Genomic DNA, 19440 nt, shown 5'->3' with positions numbered 1-19440 from the left:
ACATCCCACAGCAATAGCTCAGTCATCTGCCCCAGTACAGGTGGTAATGTCTTAAAATTGGGTTTAAAAATTATTGAAAAGAAACAAAACAAGTACCCCAGTGTCCAAATACGGTATCAGTCTAGACTACGCTTCTAAGAGTCATCTTGCAGTTACTACCCAAAAGCCTCCAGTGTAGGCTTGAACCAGCATGCAACCACTCTTCAAAAGACCAAAGTAAACTGGGCTAGGTAAGATTAATATCCCACACTGACTGTGTCAGACAGGGCTGCCTCTGAAAGGACTTGAACTAGACTCAATAACCAATATGGTTCCTTTGAGTAATACATTCCAAGCAGCTGACATGCATCCAGTTTCCCTGTATTACCACAACAGGATAGGTTTTATGCAGTGAAGTCATAAAATATGCATGGCACCTCTACTGGATTTCCCATTATGTAAAAATAGCCCAAATTCAGTCTCAGCCCTCTACATCATCTTAAAAACTGGGTACAACAAACAAGGCAGAGCTCCTTTTTCACTGCGTAGAACTAAAAACTCAGTGACTCAGACTGTGGGGTAGTCTCAAAGAGTTTAACTCTGTCACTTAACCGTAACATTTTCCATGTAACAGAAATATCATTATTATAAAAAAATCTGTTGAAATATATGTCCTTTGTAAATTTAAAGAGAACTATGGCAGTAAGAAATAGTTACAAGGACTGCTATTCATCTGAGAGAATTTCAAAAGTTCTGGTATTTTAGGCAAGACTAAAAATACTCAACTGCTAAATGGAAATCACATGTAATACCTGCAGGTCTGGCCTAATCTCTCTTCCCCTCTTCTCTTTTCTGGCTAAGGCCAAGCATCAGGGGCGTTTTGAATACCTGTAATTTCTAGAAAAAGCAACCTCCCTAAGAAAACCGGATTTTTAAGCTACACATTTTGTACTGTCACAGGGAACAAAGCACAAGTGCACCCACCTGCTTTTCTGCATGGTCTGCAGGCCAGCCTTGAACATGCTTTATAAGGTTTTCATTGAAGTGTGCTGCTAGCGTAGGTGTTAATGAACAAGTGGGTCGTACAGATGTATTCTGCGGTGCAGGTGCTGAATTTGATGCACTGGTGCTAGAGGTATGATTTGGACCTGGTGATGGGCTTCTCTGAGTACTAGAAGAATTAAAAAAAAAAAGTGAGCATTAAAAATACATATGTAAACTTATAAACACTTAAAATTCATTGCTTCCAGCCACAAAAACACATACAGCATTTAAACCACAAGTAAGTATTTCTGGTAGCCCAAACCTGTGCTAGTCTTCCACAAACAACCTACCTGCATGGGAAGTGTTTGAGTGCTACAATACAACAGGGGCTGTTTGCTTGTACAGGGGTTGCCTTCTTAAGAATCCCATCTCTTTGTATGACTCACTAATCTACAAGAACTCTCGTACTCCTAATTTGCAAATACTCATCCTCCAACTTACACTTGGATGGTAAACTCTCTTGGTGAAGTATGGGTTTTTCGTTTCACTTTATCACTTCTCTCAATAAAGCTATGATGTACAACTGAACAGCTAGCATTAAGCCAAATAAGCTACAGAAGTTCCCCAAAAATATGCAAAAAATCACTGATACTTGATTTTACTTTCCCTGTGTCCAGAAACCCACATATCAGGACCAGCAGTAACATCACACTTTCACACTGCATGCACCCAACCACATCCGACACAACTGTCAGAGCTGCAGCTGCACAATTCTGCTACATGTCAAGAATTCATAGCTGTTCTCAAACTTCTATACTATCAGCAATAGAAAACTCCACAGTAACTTTCCCCAGCATCAAAAGAGCTATTTCGTGTATCACTGTCTTCAAAGGATAAGAATGTGGGGGTTTCTCTCCTCCTTGTAAACACTGCCATCTAGATGATATGATCTTCTAGGAAACTGGAATTTGCACTGGGAGGAATATATAACCCATAGTGGGGAAGCTTAGAAACTGAAGCACATGTGTTTCAGCACATGACCTTTGCTGCTTTTCCATCCCTTGCAAATCAGGGCCTCTACGCTCCTACTTCCTTTTTTCAGCACTTGTCCAATCACACCCCCTCCCCTCCCCCCCCCAATCCCCCCGAAAGGGGCTCTATTTTTCTAACTCGCTAAGAAGGGGTAGAAGCAGCACTGATTATCCATGTGAACAAAGACAGGTCAGGATGAAAATTATGCCCTCCCCTCTCCACCCATGTAAGGGAAGACAAAGGAAGCAATAATCTTGAACAGGAGACAAGAACATCACTAGTACCCTGTGATGGTACCTCATAGTTAAGATGCTCTTTGACACTACATATACTGAGAAATAGTAATACTACCTAAGTATGTAGCATTTACTTGTAAGATTATGTTTACAATCACTCTTCCACTGGGAGCAGCTTTTTAACACAGGCCATAATTTCAGTCTATTTCTTAGAACTTTCTTACTACTTGCCTACAAGTGATACAAAGTAATACGAACTAAAAACAAATTTGAGAGGAATCTTAATTCAACACCTAACCTACCCCCTTGAGGACTGAAAACATCCTAGCATAATGCAACTATCTTTATAGTCCAATGCTGAGCCATTTATCCTCATCACTCAGTTACAAAATATTACAGCAGGTTTCAAAACAAACAGCCAACAAATTAGGTACAGCACACTGCTCTGCAGCAAAGACTTTAATCCCATTCCTTTCAGTATCCCTAAACTTGTTTAAAGCCTTATAATATTTAAAAAAAATACGCAGAAATTTTTTAGCAGGCAGCTTTATTAGAGCTGTATACATAATTTTCCCTTGATTTCAGGCAGAACTTTCAAAAGGAATATATGATGTAATGAGGAGTAGGGAAGGAAAGTATTCTTTGGTTTTTGGTTTTGTGCTCCAAGTTCTCTTTGTTAATTGGCCCAACTACTTCAAAACCACTTACAAGAGCAAACACTTCACTGTAAAAACGTTTCGCTGATTAAGAAAAAAAAGGCATTTAGATTTTGTCAATATGCTAGAAGGTAGGCTGCTTTCCTAAGGACCTGAATGGACACACAGAAGCCAAGTTCAAGAAAGGCAAACAGCACAGGCTGAGCAGGTAGAAAGCAGCTTTGCACAAAAGGACCTGAAGATCCTGGCAGACGAGTTAATGCAAGTCAGCAATGTATCCCCATGGCAAAGCAGGCCAAGCACATGCTGGGCTGTACTAGCAAGAGTGTGGTTGAAGAAAACACTTTCTCTCTTCCCTTCAGAGCTTGAGATCCACAGTACCTGAAGCACTGTGCAGTGGGGAGCCCAAAACCATACTAGAATTAAACTGCTACACCAGTGGAATCCAGGAGAGGACCACACAGATAACTATCAGGCTGAAGAATATGCTGTATCAGGAGAAGCTAAAAGTTTATTCAGCCTGGATAAAAGAAGGCTGAGGGAAGGGCACTGAAGGATCTTCTTATTTTTTTAAGAACCTATGGGGCAAGCAGACAGCCAGGTTATTTTCAGAGAAGCACAGTGACGGGACAACACAGAGAGACACCAGCTGCAACACAGGAAACTCTTAATTACATGGAAGGAAAAAAACATTTCAGCATAAGGGTAGCCAAACAGAAGAAGCTGCTCACAGATATTAAAAAAAAAAGTCACCTGAACAATGCCCTTAGCAATTCAAACCTTGAGTCCTACTTTGAGCTGGGACTCGGACTAGATCACAACTAAGAGTCCCTTTCAACCTAAATTATTCTCTATGTATTCATGCAGGATCAGCATACTGATGGTGCAGAGAAAGCCTAAATTAATATTAACTAAGCAGAACTGAGGCATCACCTTCAATGTTTATTTACCCCTTAGCTCTAATAGGATCAAAGTTCCCCTATGACTTGCCTCCGCTCTCTTTATCAACCTGGCTTTTCAGACTCCTACTTCATCGGTAAAAATCACTCTTAACACATCAGAAACATTTCAGGAAAATAAAATCTGTGGGTTTCATAAAAAAAAAAAAAAGCTGTATCTTAATTATGAATAAAATGCACTGTCACAAAATATCCTAGCACCTCTGTGTCAGCAGCAGGGGGAGCTACGAATGCAGCAATGACAGGAACTATTCCTACGGGTTTTTTTAAATGGTTCAATAAAGCTGAACTGCTGGGTAAGTTAAAAATTGACTATGCCACAGGCCTCAAAATACTTCCAGAGAGGCAAACACCATCTGTACAAGAGTATGAGAGCAGGATGGCTCTGAAATACACTACTACAAACTACAAAATCTTACAGCCTACAAAAAACACCCACACACCTCCCCCCTCCAGAAGTTTAGCATTTTCTAAGGTAGAGGAAAAATATCCCCAGTCTTTTCTGGAAATAAAGAGAACTATCAACCTGATGAAAGTATTAATTATGGAAGCACTCATTTAATTCAATTTTAAAGCAGCCATAACACATTGCATGTCTTTGCAATCATCTCTTACAAAAAGACTTACTGTATTGCCTACTCTGTATTCATTTCCTAATTCACATGACCAAAATGTTTACAACTTTAAAGTTTATCAATAGCTATTGATGTATTTCTTAGACAATGCTTCCTCCCAAACAAGTTAAAGTTTATTTTAGCTCCATTCACTTAAAGTTTTTAATAACAGAAAAAGCAAAGGAAATCTAGTTGTGATTAACTCTGTATATAAGCTGTAGAAAAATGCAACTTTAATTCATAAAGCCTCTATTTGGACCCTCTGTCCATAGTTCAGGTTACCAAGTTGTTCATTTCTACAAAAAAGTAAAGGGAGTTAGCCCCAAGAGCAGTCCCTCATCCGACTGACTGCTTTCACCTACAAAGGAGTAACCTGTTTTCTATCAATTCAGAAATACCATCCAGACTCAGGAAATCTTTTGCAGATAAGTAAATCTACATCTGATCTGGCCCATTTTCATTCAACTCCACTACACTGAACAGACTAAAATATCAGTTGCACAGGTTATTCCAAACCACCTGTTTCCTCATCTTCTATTTTTTTTCAAATAAGACACTTCCAAAAGAGAGAGAAATGCATGAACTAGTGATGCACAACATGCCACAGTTACAAACATGTAACTATTTGAAAGATACAGGATACTAAACAATATGGCCACAGTGTCTTTGATACTGGCCTTCACACTCTTTATTTGTGCACTACCTCTTCCTCAAATATGTGGTACCTGCATGACCCCTCTACTTCAGCAGTACAGATGCTGGGACAAACGCAGCTTCCCTTCTCCAGCAAAATGCTGATGCCATGGGGAGCAATGGCAAGAGGGCCAGTGGATCCCTAAGGCAACTCAATGTGGGTAATGGTTATGACAGAGTAGGAAGCCCTGTAACCTGAAGTGAGGGTTGAGTATGGATCAGCAAGTCAAATGTCCACCAGCATCACTTCACACAGACTCCAGGCTATACCGAACATTTCCAAGAATCAGACTACCTTCCTTAGCAAGATTTCCTATGGGGAAAAGGTGATCAGTAAAGGACAAAAAGGTCTGTGACTGAGAGCTGTTCCCGAAAACTTCACTGTTCCTTATAAAAGTCTAATGCCCTTATTAGAAATGTTTACACGCTTCTGTTAAGCTGAACATCACAGTGTCTCCATGAACCCAGGACATGGAGTAAATCAGAGTTAAAGCATTTAATGCTTTATAAAATGCTTTTCATAACTGCATAGAAAGTAACAAAACCTCTAAACTCAGAAATCACAATATACTGAATCACTTGCAAAACTGACCAGAACGGCAGGCAGAAATAGGAATTCTGTTTTGATTCTGGGAACGGAACTCTAATGGTGGTCCTCCAACAGCAGATTAGCTCTGGCAGATATCACATTAGCTCTGTTAACAAAGGTACTTAGCTGCATCATCTAAATCATATGTTTAATACGCCAAAGAACCCACAAATTGCAATGAATGTAACACACACTGGATCCAGAGGAAAAAAGAAGTATTTCAATATACCTTGAGCGCTGAAGACTTCGTGGAGAAGCAGGCTCATGACCTGCCTGCTTGTCAGCTATTACCGGCTGCTGAGGTGCTACCTGTGAAGCTGGTCCTTGTTTAACACCTGGAGTAGCAACCTGGAAAGTTCAGAAATTCATTAGATTACCTCCACAATAAACACCAAGTGTAAGAACCAAAGGAAAACGCAAATCACAAGTTACAAGTCCAATGGGGCTTTTGCTATGAGGTCTTCTGTTGACAGAATTTTTATACTCTTCATACAGTGGTTGTTTTTTTTTAATACATCTCCTCTAGTTCACAGCTGTGATAGCTTTTCTTACAAAACCAGAAAGAGTCCTTAACAGACATAACAGAAGCAAATTTAGATCCATCTGACTTGTCAAAATATTGCAAACTTACTAGGTAAAATAGTTAAATTCAATTTCATTTTTAACCATATCTTCCATGTAAGCACTAAGCTCATTTTCAACCTCAGAAGAACTGTCATTATCCAAAGAAAAATTTTCGCTTAAAAAGTTTAAAGCTCCCTGCTTGAAAACATATTACATAATGCCAAGAGCAGAATCACTGAACCATAGAACAGTTAGGGTTGGAAAGGACCTTCAGATCATGTACTGCCAACCCCCCTGCCATGGGCAGGAACACCTCACACTAAACCATGCTGGGTCATAACTGTATTCTAACATCTCTATCAGAAAAGGAAAAAAACCTAAAGCATACTTACCAGTTTGCTACTCTCCCTTTTCAACTGTTCTGCCAGTTCTGAACTAATGCATGACTAATAAAATAAAAGGTAGCCTTTTCACCAAGGGAAAAGGCACCAGTAGCTTTTTTTTTTTCTTTGGTAGGACACATTCACATTGAAGATACTGATTCACCAGTAGCAAGATATGGTCTTTTTAACGTGATTCTTGAACTACAACAGGATGAAAAGTGTGGAATATAATAGCGTCTAAATTACTGTAAGTGGAGTTCAAGAGATACTTTTTGCTCTCCATAATCTGCCTACCTCTGTCCCTTCTTAAGTACACACAAAAGAGGAAGCAGCTCCAATATTTATCCCTCACTCTGGAAAAATCAAGTGATTAATTTTAAGAAAGAGGGAGAGAAACAAAATGGGCTCTAGAGATCCATAAGGAGAACAACAATTATCAGGCACCCTGCCTGGCATTTGTTGACATAAAGCTGGTGTAGATTACTAACCAGTGGCCATTTGAACCTCCAGAAATTCTCTCATTTTCAGAAAAAGACTCCTGTAAAACAAATCCCAACAGGCAAGCCAGACAGTATCCGCTAAAGCAAACTCAAGACACAACTTTGCTTATTTAAATATACAGAAAAATCTTGAACCTAAGAGGAAAAGCCACCTTTTAAAATCTTCCCCAAAAGCAAAAAAAAAAAAAAAAAAAAAAAAAAGGCAAGAGAAAATAAAATAAGACCACTTACTGTGTTGAAATCTAAAGGATTATACAGTTGGGGGCAGGGCAAAATAGTAATTCATAAATTAATTTATGAAAAAAAAAAACACAAAGCAAAAAAAACCACCCAAAGTATCTTTATGAAACGTATGACATGAACTTTTCTATTAAATGCGACAACTTTGCTCACCGTGTTAACAGGCATAACTATGGAGGCTGTACAAACAGAAGAAACAATTTCAAAAGCAAAGTCCATCACAGATACCACATCCAAACTGGAAAACTAACTAGCTCCCTGGCTGGTAAAAATAAAACCAAACACAGATTATAAAGAAAAACTGGGATTTGCAAGATAAATGATCCACAAAACCTCTGAACTAATCCCTGTTTTCCAAGTGTTTCAAAAACCTTAAGCGAGTGTACAAGGAACCGAAAAATATGAAGGGCTAAATAAAAATAATTCCACAAGCTATGTTCTCACCAAGTTTGACAGGTGTGCGTAACGTGCTTTACACGGTTACAGTGCAGAAATTCAGAACAGTTTCTAACCACACAACACAGGCACAGCTGAACAGCAAAATGTGAAGCCTAGGATCCTGAAGCCTGTGATACCTGAGCTGCCGTGTGCACACAGCACACCTCTACACAGACATACCAGCTTCAGTTCAGAAACATTAGAGGCATGTTCATGCAACCCTAAGTAAGAGGTCCTGCTGTGCAAATGGTACTACACTGCTCCCAGAGTTAGCCCAGGTATCCGAGTATCTGGCACCGGGCTCTGCTTGCATGATGCCAGTTCAGCTTTGTCTACACCTGCTGCATAGAAGCACCATAAGTCAATGACCTTGTGCTCCGAGACCAATTGTGTTCTGGCACAGCACCACTTCTTGATTATGCATAATTTACCTCAGACTCTTAGAACTGGATAATATAGCCTGACTGACATATCCAAAGCAACACTAAACCAGGCATGCTCACATCCAAGCTAGCACCACCTAAATTCTCATCTCAATCGCATTTTACAGAATTGGATTATGTGAATACTGGATGTACCCAGAAAATAGAAAGCTTTTATGGTTATATTCTAGTGTAGTAAGAGTTAACTTCCTGACAGAGCAATAAGAATACAAAACTTGCCAGTACATGTAACAACGCACAATAGTTCCTCACGATTAATAGCATTCTGAAGCAAAGGCATTATAGTTTAGAATGAGTAACTCAGAAATTTACTACACTTAACACTTTGATTGCAAGCACACTGTAAGTGCTTCAAAAATGAACCAGATGTGCAATCTTACCCCACTGTGGTACAATCTTAAGGAAGGATGGATTAAAATACAGTAATTTCAGAAGGTGTCACAGTAAGCTCATCAAAATATAGATGTCACCACTTTCAGAAGAACTTCTATATAGGTATCAATAAAGCATACAATACCCTACTTTGAAAAGGCTGGAGGTGAAATCCTGCATGCCAAGTCACTAACTACAGGCGATCACAGAACCCTGCATGTAAGTGGAGATTCTCTTATCAGGCAAATCAAAAAAATAATCAATACGCTTTTTTATTAATTTCTGAGGAGTGTCAGCATTGCTGCAGTTACGACCTGCATTAAATTCAGATCAACTCTTTTCTAAGCCATATTTAGCCCTCAAGTTTTTTGCTTCGACTGAAAACCTGAGGGAAGATACATTCAATGACAGTCAGCCTACCAAGACAGACTGGCCCCACTTAAAGGCTTGGCTTGCCATCGCTTTCTCTTATGGCACAGCTTACTACCATGACACCTACTTCATAGGAATAACACCAGCCTTTATACTGGGTGAAAGGCAGTGCGTTCAAGTCTGTCTGCACACTTGTAGGAAGACATCTGTAGCAAGCTGATAAATACTAAAGCAGTTAAGTTTGTAAAACAAGGATAAATGTTTTTGCCATGATTGTAATGTAGTTGACAATCACAACTTTATTTTCAAAGCGGAAATAGATCTCTGGGTTGTAGAGACCAAAACAAATCAACTTCCAGTTACTAACAGTAAAAAACTTAGTAAGATTTCTCCCACCTTTGTTTCAAGTCTATTGATTCTACTCATCAACCTATTTGATAATTTCATTCCTTGTCACCTAGCTATGGGATGTGATTCAGGATGCACTCCAAGGTCAGAAACAAAAGACAACTAGCAGGATTAATACACACATGAGGCTTTCACAGTTCACCATACTACTGCCAGTCACAACAAACTGATATCAGAGGTATCAAGCAGAAAATTTATAGAGAGATGCCTGAGCTAAGCAGAGAGGGGTGCTGGTATGCGTGTGTGGAGTGCAGAACAGGAACTTGAACGAAGAGACAGACAGGCTCTCATTGCATGCAAGCAGCAGACCTCTAGGAGAGGTCCAAATGGAACTCCCTAATGAATCTCTATTTTTCACACCCAGAACAACACTGTAACTGCTAAATTTTTGTTTCTTACCTAAAAGGCACAGGAGTCTTATGCCCGGCAGCTCTACCCATCACAACAAAACTATCTTGAACATGAAAGGTTACTTTCCACCAGAGGGTGCAAACCCACAGCTCTGCCTTCAGTCCTCTTTAGTAAGAAAATACTCCTTCCTAACAGGTGCTTGAACCCAGAATCTCTTACCACCCTTACTCTATAATATAAATCACAAGCCTTCAACTAAAAAGAAAACCTTTAAGGGGAAGACCATCTTGAGTGCCTCTAATTACATCCATTTTCCCCATCTGTGCACAGCAAAACAGAATCTCTGATCTGCCGGACAGACAAAATAATCAATCTGTCTCAGCTTCAACTCTATTTATTACTCAATTTCACCACTTATAGGATATGAAATACTGAGCTCAGATTCTACAGAAGACAGTCTACCTCTGAAGAGTGACCTGCTAGAGGGATCACCCCAAACACACACACACGAGTAAAAAAAAAAAAAAAAGACAACATTTTCTACTTTATGTTTTCTACTTCATCCTTAGGAAGAACCTTATGAGCTTATTTGTTAGTTTCAATTAATGTTTCCTTGTCACTGATCCCATTACGTAATTCTGAATGAATAGAGGTGAAGGGGCAGGAAGGGAAAGGGACATAATATTACTGAGCTTGTAAACACCTAGAACATTTCCAAAACAAATTTGAGACTGCATCAAGTCAACTTCTCTAAGAATTTCTCTCCCATTCTAAAAACCTTTTATTGGCTAATGTCTAGGGTACTGCATCAGCTGTTGCCTTTGGAGTTTTTGTTTTCATTCAAGTATGTTAAAATATTGATCTCTTGGTAATATTTCCAGACAGCATCTGAAGCAAGCACAGTATTTTTAAGAACAGATGAGCGAACTAAAATTGCATACTAGAACCGTATGGCAAAAATACAGCCTAGTAGTTGTTTCCAGTTGTTTCTGGTTATACTGGGAAAGATAGCATGCGTATTATATCATCCTATATATAACTGCCAGCACATGGATATATAGCAGCAATACTTATTACTTATAATGGTTTCTTACTACAGTATGACATAAAAGGAGCTTACCTTCTGCTGTGATGATACCGGTGGCGTAGTCATCAAAGGTTTAAGTGGAACAGTGTTAGTCTGAGGGGTGCTTATTCTTGGAGATACATATGATCTTGGTGATGAGGCATCAGACGTTAAAGACATTGGAGACTGATTAGATGGCTGAGCTGCAAAGAAAAAAAGAAAGATTCTTTATAATAAAGCCATATCCTATCTTAAATGTGAATTAGATTTTCTTTTGGTACTTTGGAGTATGCTGCATTACATAACACACAAACATATTCACCTTGAGACTGCTGGGGGGTGAACGATTGGAACAATCAAATGTTCATCAACAATCCTAACTTAAGAATTGTATTTTCCCCAAATGCTCCCCTTATAAAACTTGAGGGGAGGGAGGAAGAGAAAAAGCTATTATGAGATACTTTTTTTACACAGGAAAAGCCTAAATTAGTTTAATTTGTGATTCCTATTTTAGAGTGTTCAACCCAATTTAACCAAAAGAATGCGTGAATAGTTTATCTAGAAACCTACTGCTCCATTCTAGTCACTACCAACAATCCCTTGCCCATGTTTTAATTACTGGTTAAAATGAGCATAATACTGCTTACCTACTCAATAGCATGACTGCATTTGTTGTTTTGGTTTAAGTTTCTAGCTTTATTATGTTACAAACTGGAATTTATTGAAGACACTTGAAGGAATAATCTTGCATGGAAGCTGAAAAATACTATTTACGTAAGACTGCACAAAACTCCCCACCAGAGAGAATAAACTTTCTTTTACAAACTTATGGCCTCCCGCAAGAGTCACAGTTGCACAGTATTACAAGTAGGGTGTTGAACCAAGGAAAAGTTGTGGTTCATACTGGACATTAATTAAGGTCCAAAATAAGCTGAGAGGGTCTCACGCACATTTCACATTACTCACATAGTTAGGTAACATATAAAGAAAATCACAGAATCATAGAACAGTTAGGGTTGGAAAGGACCTTAAGATCATCTCGTTCCAACCCCCCTGGCATGGGCAGGGACACCCCACACTAAACCATATCACCCAAAGCCTCGTCCAAACTGGTCTTGAACACTGCCAGGAAAAATCCCAAAAGGCGAGACAGAAAAGCACAATTACTTAGTGGCACATCAGATTCCTGCTCCCCAAGTAACAATTTCTTATCCTATCTTTGGAAAAAGAAGTCATTTGACATCTCCCACACCAGGTGGCCACAGATAACAGGGGACAGCTTTTCCAAGTTTCAGCTGTACTGGCCTTTAAAAAATGCAGTGCAACAATTATACACAAGTGAAAAGAAGACTGAATACCTTGCGTAGACAGTTGTGCAGCTTGAGAAATTAGGGAAGTGATATTGAAAGCGGATGGTCCAGCAGTAAGAATTTTATGGAGTATAGACTGCAGAGAGGCTTGTGTCACAGCTGCTGTTAGAACTAAAAACAAACATTCTGTTTTACTGACAATTCTATAACATCACTTTAAACTGTTCAAACTGGCTAAATACACATTATGCCTCATTTTTTTTCCCGATTTTGTTCCGGCAATCCACAAGAGACCAAAAAGCCACCTGAACTATTTTTCAATTACTTGAATTTAACCCACAAATGCTTGGCATGTCTAACCAAGTCCTTTATTTAGTAGTTATATCTTTGAGACGTACACTAAAAGAATTATTTTAGAAAAGCACTTTAACTGTTCAGCTTGACTTTATGGACCAATAGTAATTTTTGTAAAGATGAACATTTGTGTAATTTGTTATTGCAGTAAGTAGAACGTGTGGAGTTTTTTATTTTAAACTGCAACGGTAAATAAATTTTAAAAAGGCAAAAAAGCAGTAACACATTAACTCACTATAAGGGATGGAGGGGGAATGACAGGGAAGAAGACTTCCTGTTCAAGGAAAAAGAAAAGACCTTTCAAGTTCAAAATCCAGACACTAAGTGTTTCTTCTTAAAAAAGAAACAAACGCAAAAAAATCCCACCCAAACTCAAACTTATTTGTTCTGGGTTCAGCTGTCCCATCATTATCTGTCCATCTTGTTCTACCGCTACCCTCCTTCTCCTTTTCCCCCAGTAAAAAATCAGTAATTTTCAACCGTTTTAAAACTGCACTAAACAGGAGGACCATCTTCCAGTATGAGCTGATGAGACCCAGTTTCTGAACTAATCTTCTCAAAAAGAAGATAAAGGCTCTGTGAGATACTTCCTGAACACACACTACCCAAGCACAAGTCTGAAAAAACTGACTCACCAGGCACAAACACAGAGTAACTCTGCATCACGTGCACAGCAAGGGCTTTTCTGCTGCCCAAGGTAAAGTCACTCTGCTCACATGGACCTGCCAGCCAGGCCCTCAAGCCATCAGAACAACACCAAACGCTCTTACTCAGAGACAGATGCAGCTGCTGTTCAGTTATGCCAATGATACTCTTACTTTTTTTACACCAACCTTGTGCACTACAGTTTTAAAAGGTTTGCCCTGCACAGGAAGAAACAATAACCTACTCACCTACTAGTACTGAATAAAGTACATAATATTTGCTGATTAAAAGGAAGACAAATAGCAGTTTTTCCTTGCAAATAATCATAACATACATAATAGTTAGATTTTACTACTTCGACTTTCATGGTTTACACTTTTAAGAAGTTAATAACTCTGGGCACTCCATGTAAATGTTTTGCTTCCTATTTAAATCTGTGATCAAAGAGTACACAAGTTCCAAGAAGCAAACATAAAAATCCCACGCCAGTTTCTTCATCAGTAACCCGCCACATCCAGACACATTTAGATAAAACTACATTCCAAATGCATCAGCTCTTGCCTGTTCTTGCAATGAAAGGCACTATAACTAGTTATAAACTTTCTTGTAAAAAACTAGGCCAATGTGACAAAAATCTAAGGGATACACCAATCACATACACAAAATCTAACTTGCTAGCAAACTTACTGATGTGCTACCTTTACTCAGGCTAAAATGTACTAAAGAAAAAAAGTTGATAGGCAACAAGATTTAAGAACCCCTAAAAATTTCAGCATTCGCAAACAAGCATTATTAGAATAGCAGCATAAACTACAGGAGACAAAGAACACTGCATGGAACAAAAGAACAAAAAGCTCTAACTAAATTTTCTGCAACAGATGAATGCTGATACAGCAATTAAGTTACCAGTCTCACTTAGACTGCTCCCATACATCAGCACTTATGGCTTAATACCCTTAAATGTTACTGGGCTCATTTAAAAAGGTTTAACAGAACAAAAACTAGTGACAATCCCCAATTTATCTACGGATTCATTTTTCACTTTTCATTTAAAGTAAGGCTTGCATTTACTACAGTTTAGTATCCAGTAATACACTTGTGTATAAGTAAGGGCTGACATCAGCTTTAAAGATTCCTTACCTTCATTGATTTTGGATATATCTACGCTAGAATTATTAAGCTGCAATGTGGCTTGAAGAGCAGGCAGCAGCTGTCGAAGGAGATTTGGGTCCTGAAGTAACGGAGGAATTGGAGATTGCGGGACAGGTGAGACAGGAACTGTAGGAGCAGATGAAGCAGGCGCAGAAGTTGGATTCAGTCCAGAAGCAGAAGATGTAGAAGGAGTTGTGCAAGAATGGGATACAGACTTGTCCACAGATGCAGACTCTGAACAGAAGACAGACAGTAATTTTCATTTTCCCCAATATAAGCTGGCAACTTCTCACTAGTATAATATTCATATTAAATTCAGAAGATCAAATACTTCACTACTGTTACAAGAAAAAAAAAAACCAAGCCCACATTAATATAACAAAAATCGAAGATATTCTGTACCTAGTGTAATTTACACTATTGAACCTAACATTTATTAGGAACACACACACAATTTTCCACTTTAAGATACTGGACTGAAAACTGCCAGTGTAAGAAATTGGATTCGTCCCCCCAAATTTAGAACAAATGTGGGACAAAAATTCTATAAACATAAACCAAGAGCTGTTAACATCCCCACAGCAGAGTGGAAAAACATCTAAAAATGTATCTGCCCATAATTAATTTCAAACCTGTCAGTTTCCCTGAAGCAGCAAGACTTACATCCTTTATTCATTAATTTTATTTTAGCAAATATCAAGACTTCTTATCTAAAGAAATGTTAAGTACTTAAATTCAATTATACCGTATGGCAATTTGTTCTAATTAATGAGTTATTTAATTAAATTTTACTTTCAGTTAACATAAAAGTTGCTCCTCCATTTCAGTACTGTGAGAAATTCCTGCACTGAAAAGTATTTCCACTTACTATAGGAGTACCATCAGTTACTTCAAACATCCTTCCTTCAAGAAGCCTGGACCACTGTGTTTCAATTTTAGCTTCTCCTTCTCTCCCCAACAAACCTGTCAGAGGCCTCTGCCCTGAATTCAGTGAACACTAAATGCTCTACAGCACCAAACAGGTTGGATGAAGAGTGGAAAGATGGATACAGATCCAAGATCTTACCCTGGATACAAAAATCCAAATGAAAGCTAAAATAACTGGCTGGGAAAGTCTTTTTACTTTAAAGGCATATTTCACGGCTTTTGAGTGGCGATAAGGTAAAAAGAGGGTAACTTAGTAAAGAAAAAATGAAAAGTTCTTGTTCTGTTTTACTATGTAAGAATAAAATGCTACAAAATTTCTAAAAGTTTGTTGTCTGAAAGTCTCAACTGCAATTTTTGAGACTAATTTGGAGAAGAACCCTAAAAAAATAAAATAAATTACTCAAGGAAGTATCAATATGTAAATCAAATGAGATTGGAAATCTCAGTGAAAAGAAAGGGGACTTCAGCTTTCATGCGGTTAAAATAGTAACAGCTCATAACAGGTCACAAATACTGGGTAAAAAAGCCTTTTCTAGTCACGTAGCTGAGAAATCTAAACCAAAGAAAAACAATGAAGAATTCAAATTTGACAGCTTGCAAGGATGCATCAGGTAAATTTCTAAAATGCAGCTTTATCTAGTTACAAGCTCCTTGGGACAAGCTATAAAGCAACTTGGTGGTCTGGCCAGAAGCCTTGAAAAGAACTTACGAAGGGACAAGAAATGGTCTTCAGTAACATGTGACTAGAACAGATGATTAGGTATTAGCTCCCCCTTAAAAATGTCATTAGTAGTGGTCTTTGTTACAGAAGTATTACATACGGTGGGTTTTAAAGCAAACTTAACACAACTGCAACTCAAGACACATAAAGCAAAGAAGAATCTTATCATACCAAACACGGTAAGTTTAAACTTGGTCCGAATAAAGCCGAGGCATAGAAGAGCAAAGGAACTGGGCACAATGGAGCATGTTAGTACTTACATATACAAGTCGCCTAGCCTACAGTTTTGAGAATCTTAGCACAAAAAAAAAAAAAAAAAATCCAAACAGAACCAAAGCCCCCTAATTTCAAAACAAACAAAGCAGAAAAAAAAACCAAAACAAAACCAAAACCCAAGCAACTGCCAGCTTAAAAACGGTTAAAAACATATTTAATGTAGTTAGGATTGTCTTTGGAGTTAGACTGAGTTATCTTAAGTAGAGAAGCAACTTAACTACTGTATTATTAATTTACATAAGCAATACCTGATCTTCAAACCACACCACCATACCAAACAGCTGGAAGTATTTTTCACCCATGCTGCAGCTTTGAACAGGAAACGAACTTAATCAAACTCAAGCTAACAATGCAGTGAAGAGAAACCTTAAGACCAGTTCAGTTCTGGGTTTTTACTCATTTCTTGAATAAAAGAAATCAAAATATGTCATACAAAACCAGTGAATTCCAAGAGGTCTGTGAAACTACTTCAGCTTGGTTAAGTTTCCCTGCTATAAACATACAAACTGAATTATGTAACAAAACACAGTCCAGTTTTCTTTTACACAACATGGAGACACTATTCTGCAGCTGTATTACTGCAGACTAAATCACAGAATCATAGAATAGTTAGGGTTGGGAAGGACCTTAAGATCATCTAGTTCCAACCCCCCTGCATGGGCACGCACACCTCACACTAAACCATGCAACCTGCCCTTGAACACAGCCAGGGATGGAGCATTCACAACTTCCTTGGGCAACCCATTCCAGTGCCTCACCACCCTCACAGTAAAGAATTTCTTCCTTATATCCAATCTAAACTTCCCCATCTAAGTTTTAACCCATTACTCCTTGTCCTATCGCTACAGTCCCTAATGAAGAGTCCCTCCCCAGCAGCCTTAGAGGCTCCCTTCAGATACTGGAAGGCTGCTATGAGGTCTCCATGCAGCCTTCTCTTCTCCAGGCTGAACAGCCCCAACTTTCTCAGCCTGTCTTCATACGGGAGGTGCTCCAGTCCCGTCATCACCCTCGTGGCCCTCCTCTGGACTTGTTCCAACAGTTCCATGTCCTTTTTATGTTGAGGACCCCAGAACTGCACACAATACTCCAAGTGAGGTCTCACAAGAGCAGAGTAGAGGGGCAGGATCACCTCCTCCGACCTGCTGGTGACACTCCTTTGGATGCAGCCCAGGATACGGTTGCCTTTCTGGGCTGCGAGCACACACTGAAGCCAGCTCATGTTCATTTTCTCATTGACCATCACCCCCAAGTCCTTCTCCGCAGGGCTGCTCTGAATCTCTTCTCTGCCCAACCTGTAGCTGTGCCTGACCCATTGCTCCGACCCAGGTGTAGGACCTTGCACTTGGCATGGTTAAACTTCATAAGGTTGGCATCAGCCCACCTCACAAGCGTGTCAAGGTCCCTCTGGATGCCATTCCTTCCCTCCAGCATATCAACCGAACCACACAGCTTGGTGTCATTGGCAAACTTGCTGAAGGTGCACTCAATCCCACTGTCCATGTCACTGACAAAGATGTTAAACAAGACCAGTCCCAACACTGATCCCTGAGGGACACCACTCGTTACTGGTCTCCAGCTGGATACTGAGCCATTGACCACAACTCTTTGTGTGCGGCCATCCAGCCAGTTCTTCACCCACCAAGTGGTCCCTCTGTCAAACTGATGTCTCTCCAATTTAGAGACAAGGATGTCATGTGGGACAGTGTCAAATGCTTTGCACAAGTCCAGGTAGATGACATCAACTGCTCTATCCCTGTCCATCAGTTCCCTAGCTCCATCACAGAAGGCCACCAAATTGGTCAGGCAGGATTACCCCTTAGTGAAGCCATGTTTTGGCTGTAACGAAGCACCCTGTTGTTTTTCACATGCCTTCCAGGAGAGTCTGCTCTATTTTAAGTATGTGTTAAAATATACCACATTTTCTGTATGATCACCCAGATTAAACACCTAGAGAAAATTACGTGAAAAAAAAACAGTGTTTAATGCTAACATTCCAATCTTTTGAGATGGTTAACATTACAAAACCAGCTGTCCAAATGTTGAACACATCTCTATGATCATGACTCTACTACCATCATGACTATCTGTACGTACATCGTATTTTAATTCTTATTTAACATCATAGGAGATACAGAGTACAATGAATGCTCAAGAGCACCACTGCACTTCACAAATTAAATTATTCATAGTAAAATAAAGGGTATAAACCTGTTTCTGACAAAAAAAAAAGTAGTAAAAAATGTTTGTGGAAATAAAAAAGTATTTCTTGTTTGTATTAAGTAGCCTGAATGGGTATTTTCTTCTCTACATGGGAAACTTCTTTGTGATGAAAACAAACATGTTAAAAAACCAGAGACTACAAATTAGTTCTATATAATTACAACTTTCATTACATCTTAATTTAAAACACCCTATCTTACTCCATGGCTCCCAGACTGGACACTGGATTTCACAGAAATAAATCCAAGAAATACTGCCTATAAATCAAAGCTTCTAAATATTTACACATCCATTTTTTTGTATAATACAATTACAAATGTTTAAAACTGGTTTAATTTATGACCCTAGACAGAACTTGCAAGTTTCATCTTTAAAGTTAACACTAGTCAAAACTCAAGATGAATTGCTGTCCCTTAAAAATCCTCAGTTTCACTCACCAGGATGTAAGCATTTCCCCTGCTTTTTCAACAAACAGAAATAGAAACTTCTAATTCCCTTGTCTTCCCTAACTCTCCTTTTCTGATCTGCTTTGAGAGACTATTTCATTGTATGTTTTGCCACACAATTAAATTTACTTTTCAAAATTTAAATACTATTTCCTAGTTTCTAAAAACATTTACTAGGATATTAAAAAGCTGAGAATTATACAGTCCTGTAATTCTTAAACGCCTCTTAAATTCTTAAAAGCCTCAGCCATCATGAAACAGTCAAAATGAACACAGTATACTGAGAAAAGTTACATATATTTACAAATCTAAGTCCTTTAGCTTTATAACTCCGACACACTGGTCTGTACGCCTTTGCCAACACAAATTCATGTTCCTTAACAAGCTAGCTACAGTATTACTACAAAATAAAGCTTTGGATTACACAGCAGTCGTTCATAAACCTAATCTGAACCATTAATGCATCAAGCATGGGTGATTTTTGAACCTACAACTGGAATCTTACAAAAA

General features: G+C 38.8%; 1 protein-coding gene across 5 annotated transcripts in view; it reads right to left on the bottom strand.

Annotated features, from left to right (window-relative positions):
* The window catches only part of WAC (WW domain containing adaptor with coiled-coil), a 58235-nt gene that overhangs the window by 4585 nt on the left and 34210 nt on the right, over positions 1-19440 (bottom strand). For 4 of the 5 annotated variants that reach the window (XM_057432795.1, XM_057432794.1, XM_057432799.1 and 1 more), the window contains 5 exons: positions 14329-14574; positions 12238-12360; positions 10934-11082; positions 5972-6090; positions 964-1150 (listed from right to left, as the gene is read on the bottom strand). In XM_057432795.1, the coding sequence (XP_057288778.1) occupies positions 964-1150; positions 5972-6090; positions 10934-11082; positions 12238-12360; positions 14329-14574 (824 nt within the window). The remainder of the gene's footprint in view (positions 1-963; positions 1151-5971; positions 6091-10933; positions 11083-12237; positions 12361-14328; positions 14575-19440) is intronic. The other variant, XM_057432798.1, reaches the window with a different exon arrangement.

The sequence above is a fragment of the Pezoporus wallicus genome, unplaced genomic scaffold (assembly GCF_028554395.1).
Source record: "Pezoporus wallicus isolate ANWC-B61680 ecotype Strahan unplaced genomic scaffold, APGP_CSIRO_Pwel_v1 scaffold_2584, whole genome shotgun sequence".
Classification (NCBI taxonomy): Eukaryota; Metazoa; Chordata; class Aves; order Psittaciformes; family Psittacidae; genus Pezoporus; species Pezoporus wallicus.
The sequence above is the reverse complement of the archived record's forward strand: the minus strand, read 5'-3'. Positions and strand labels throughout refer to the sequence as shown.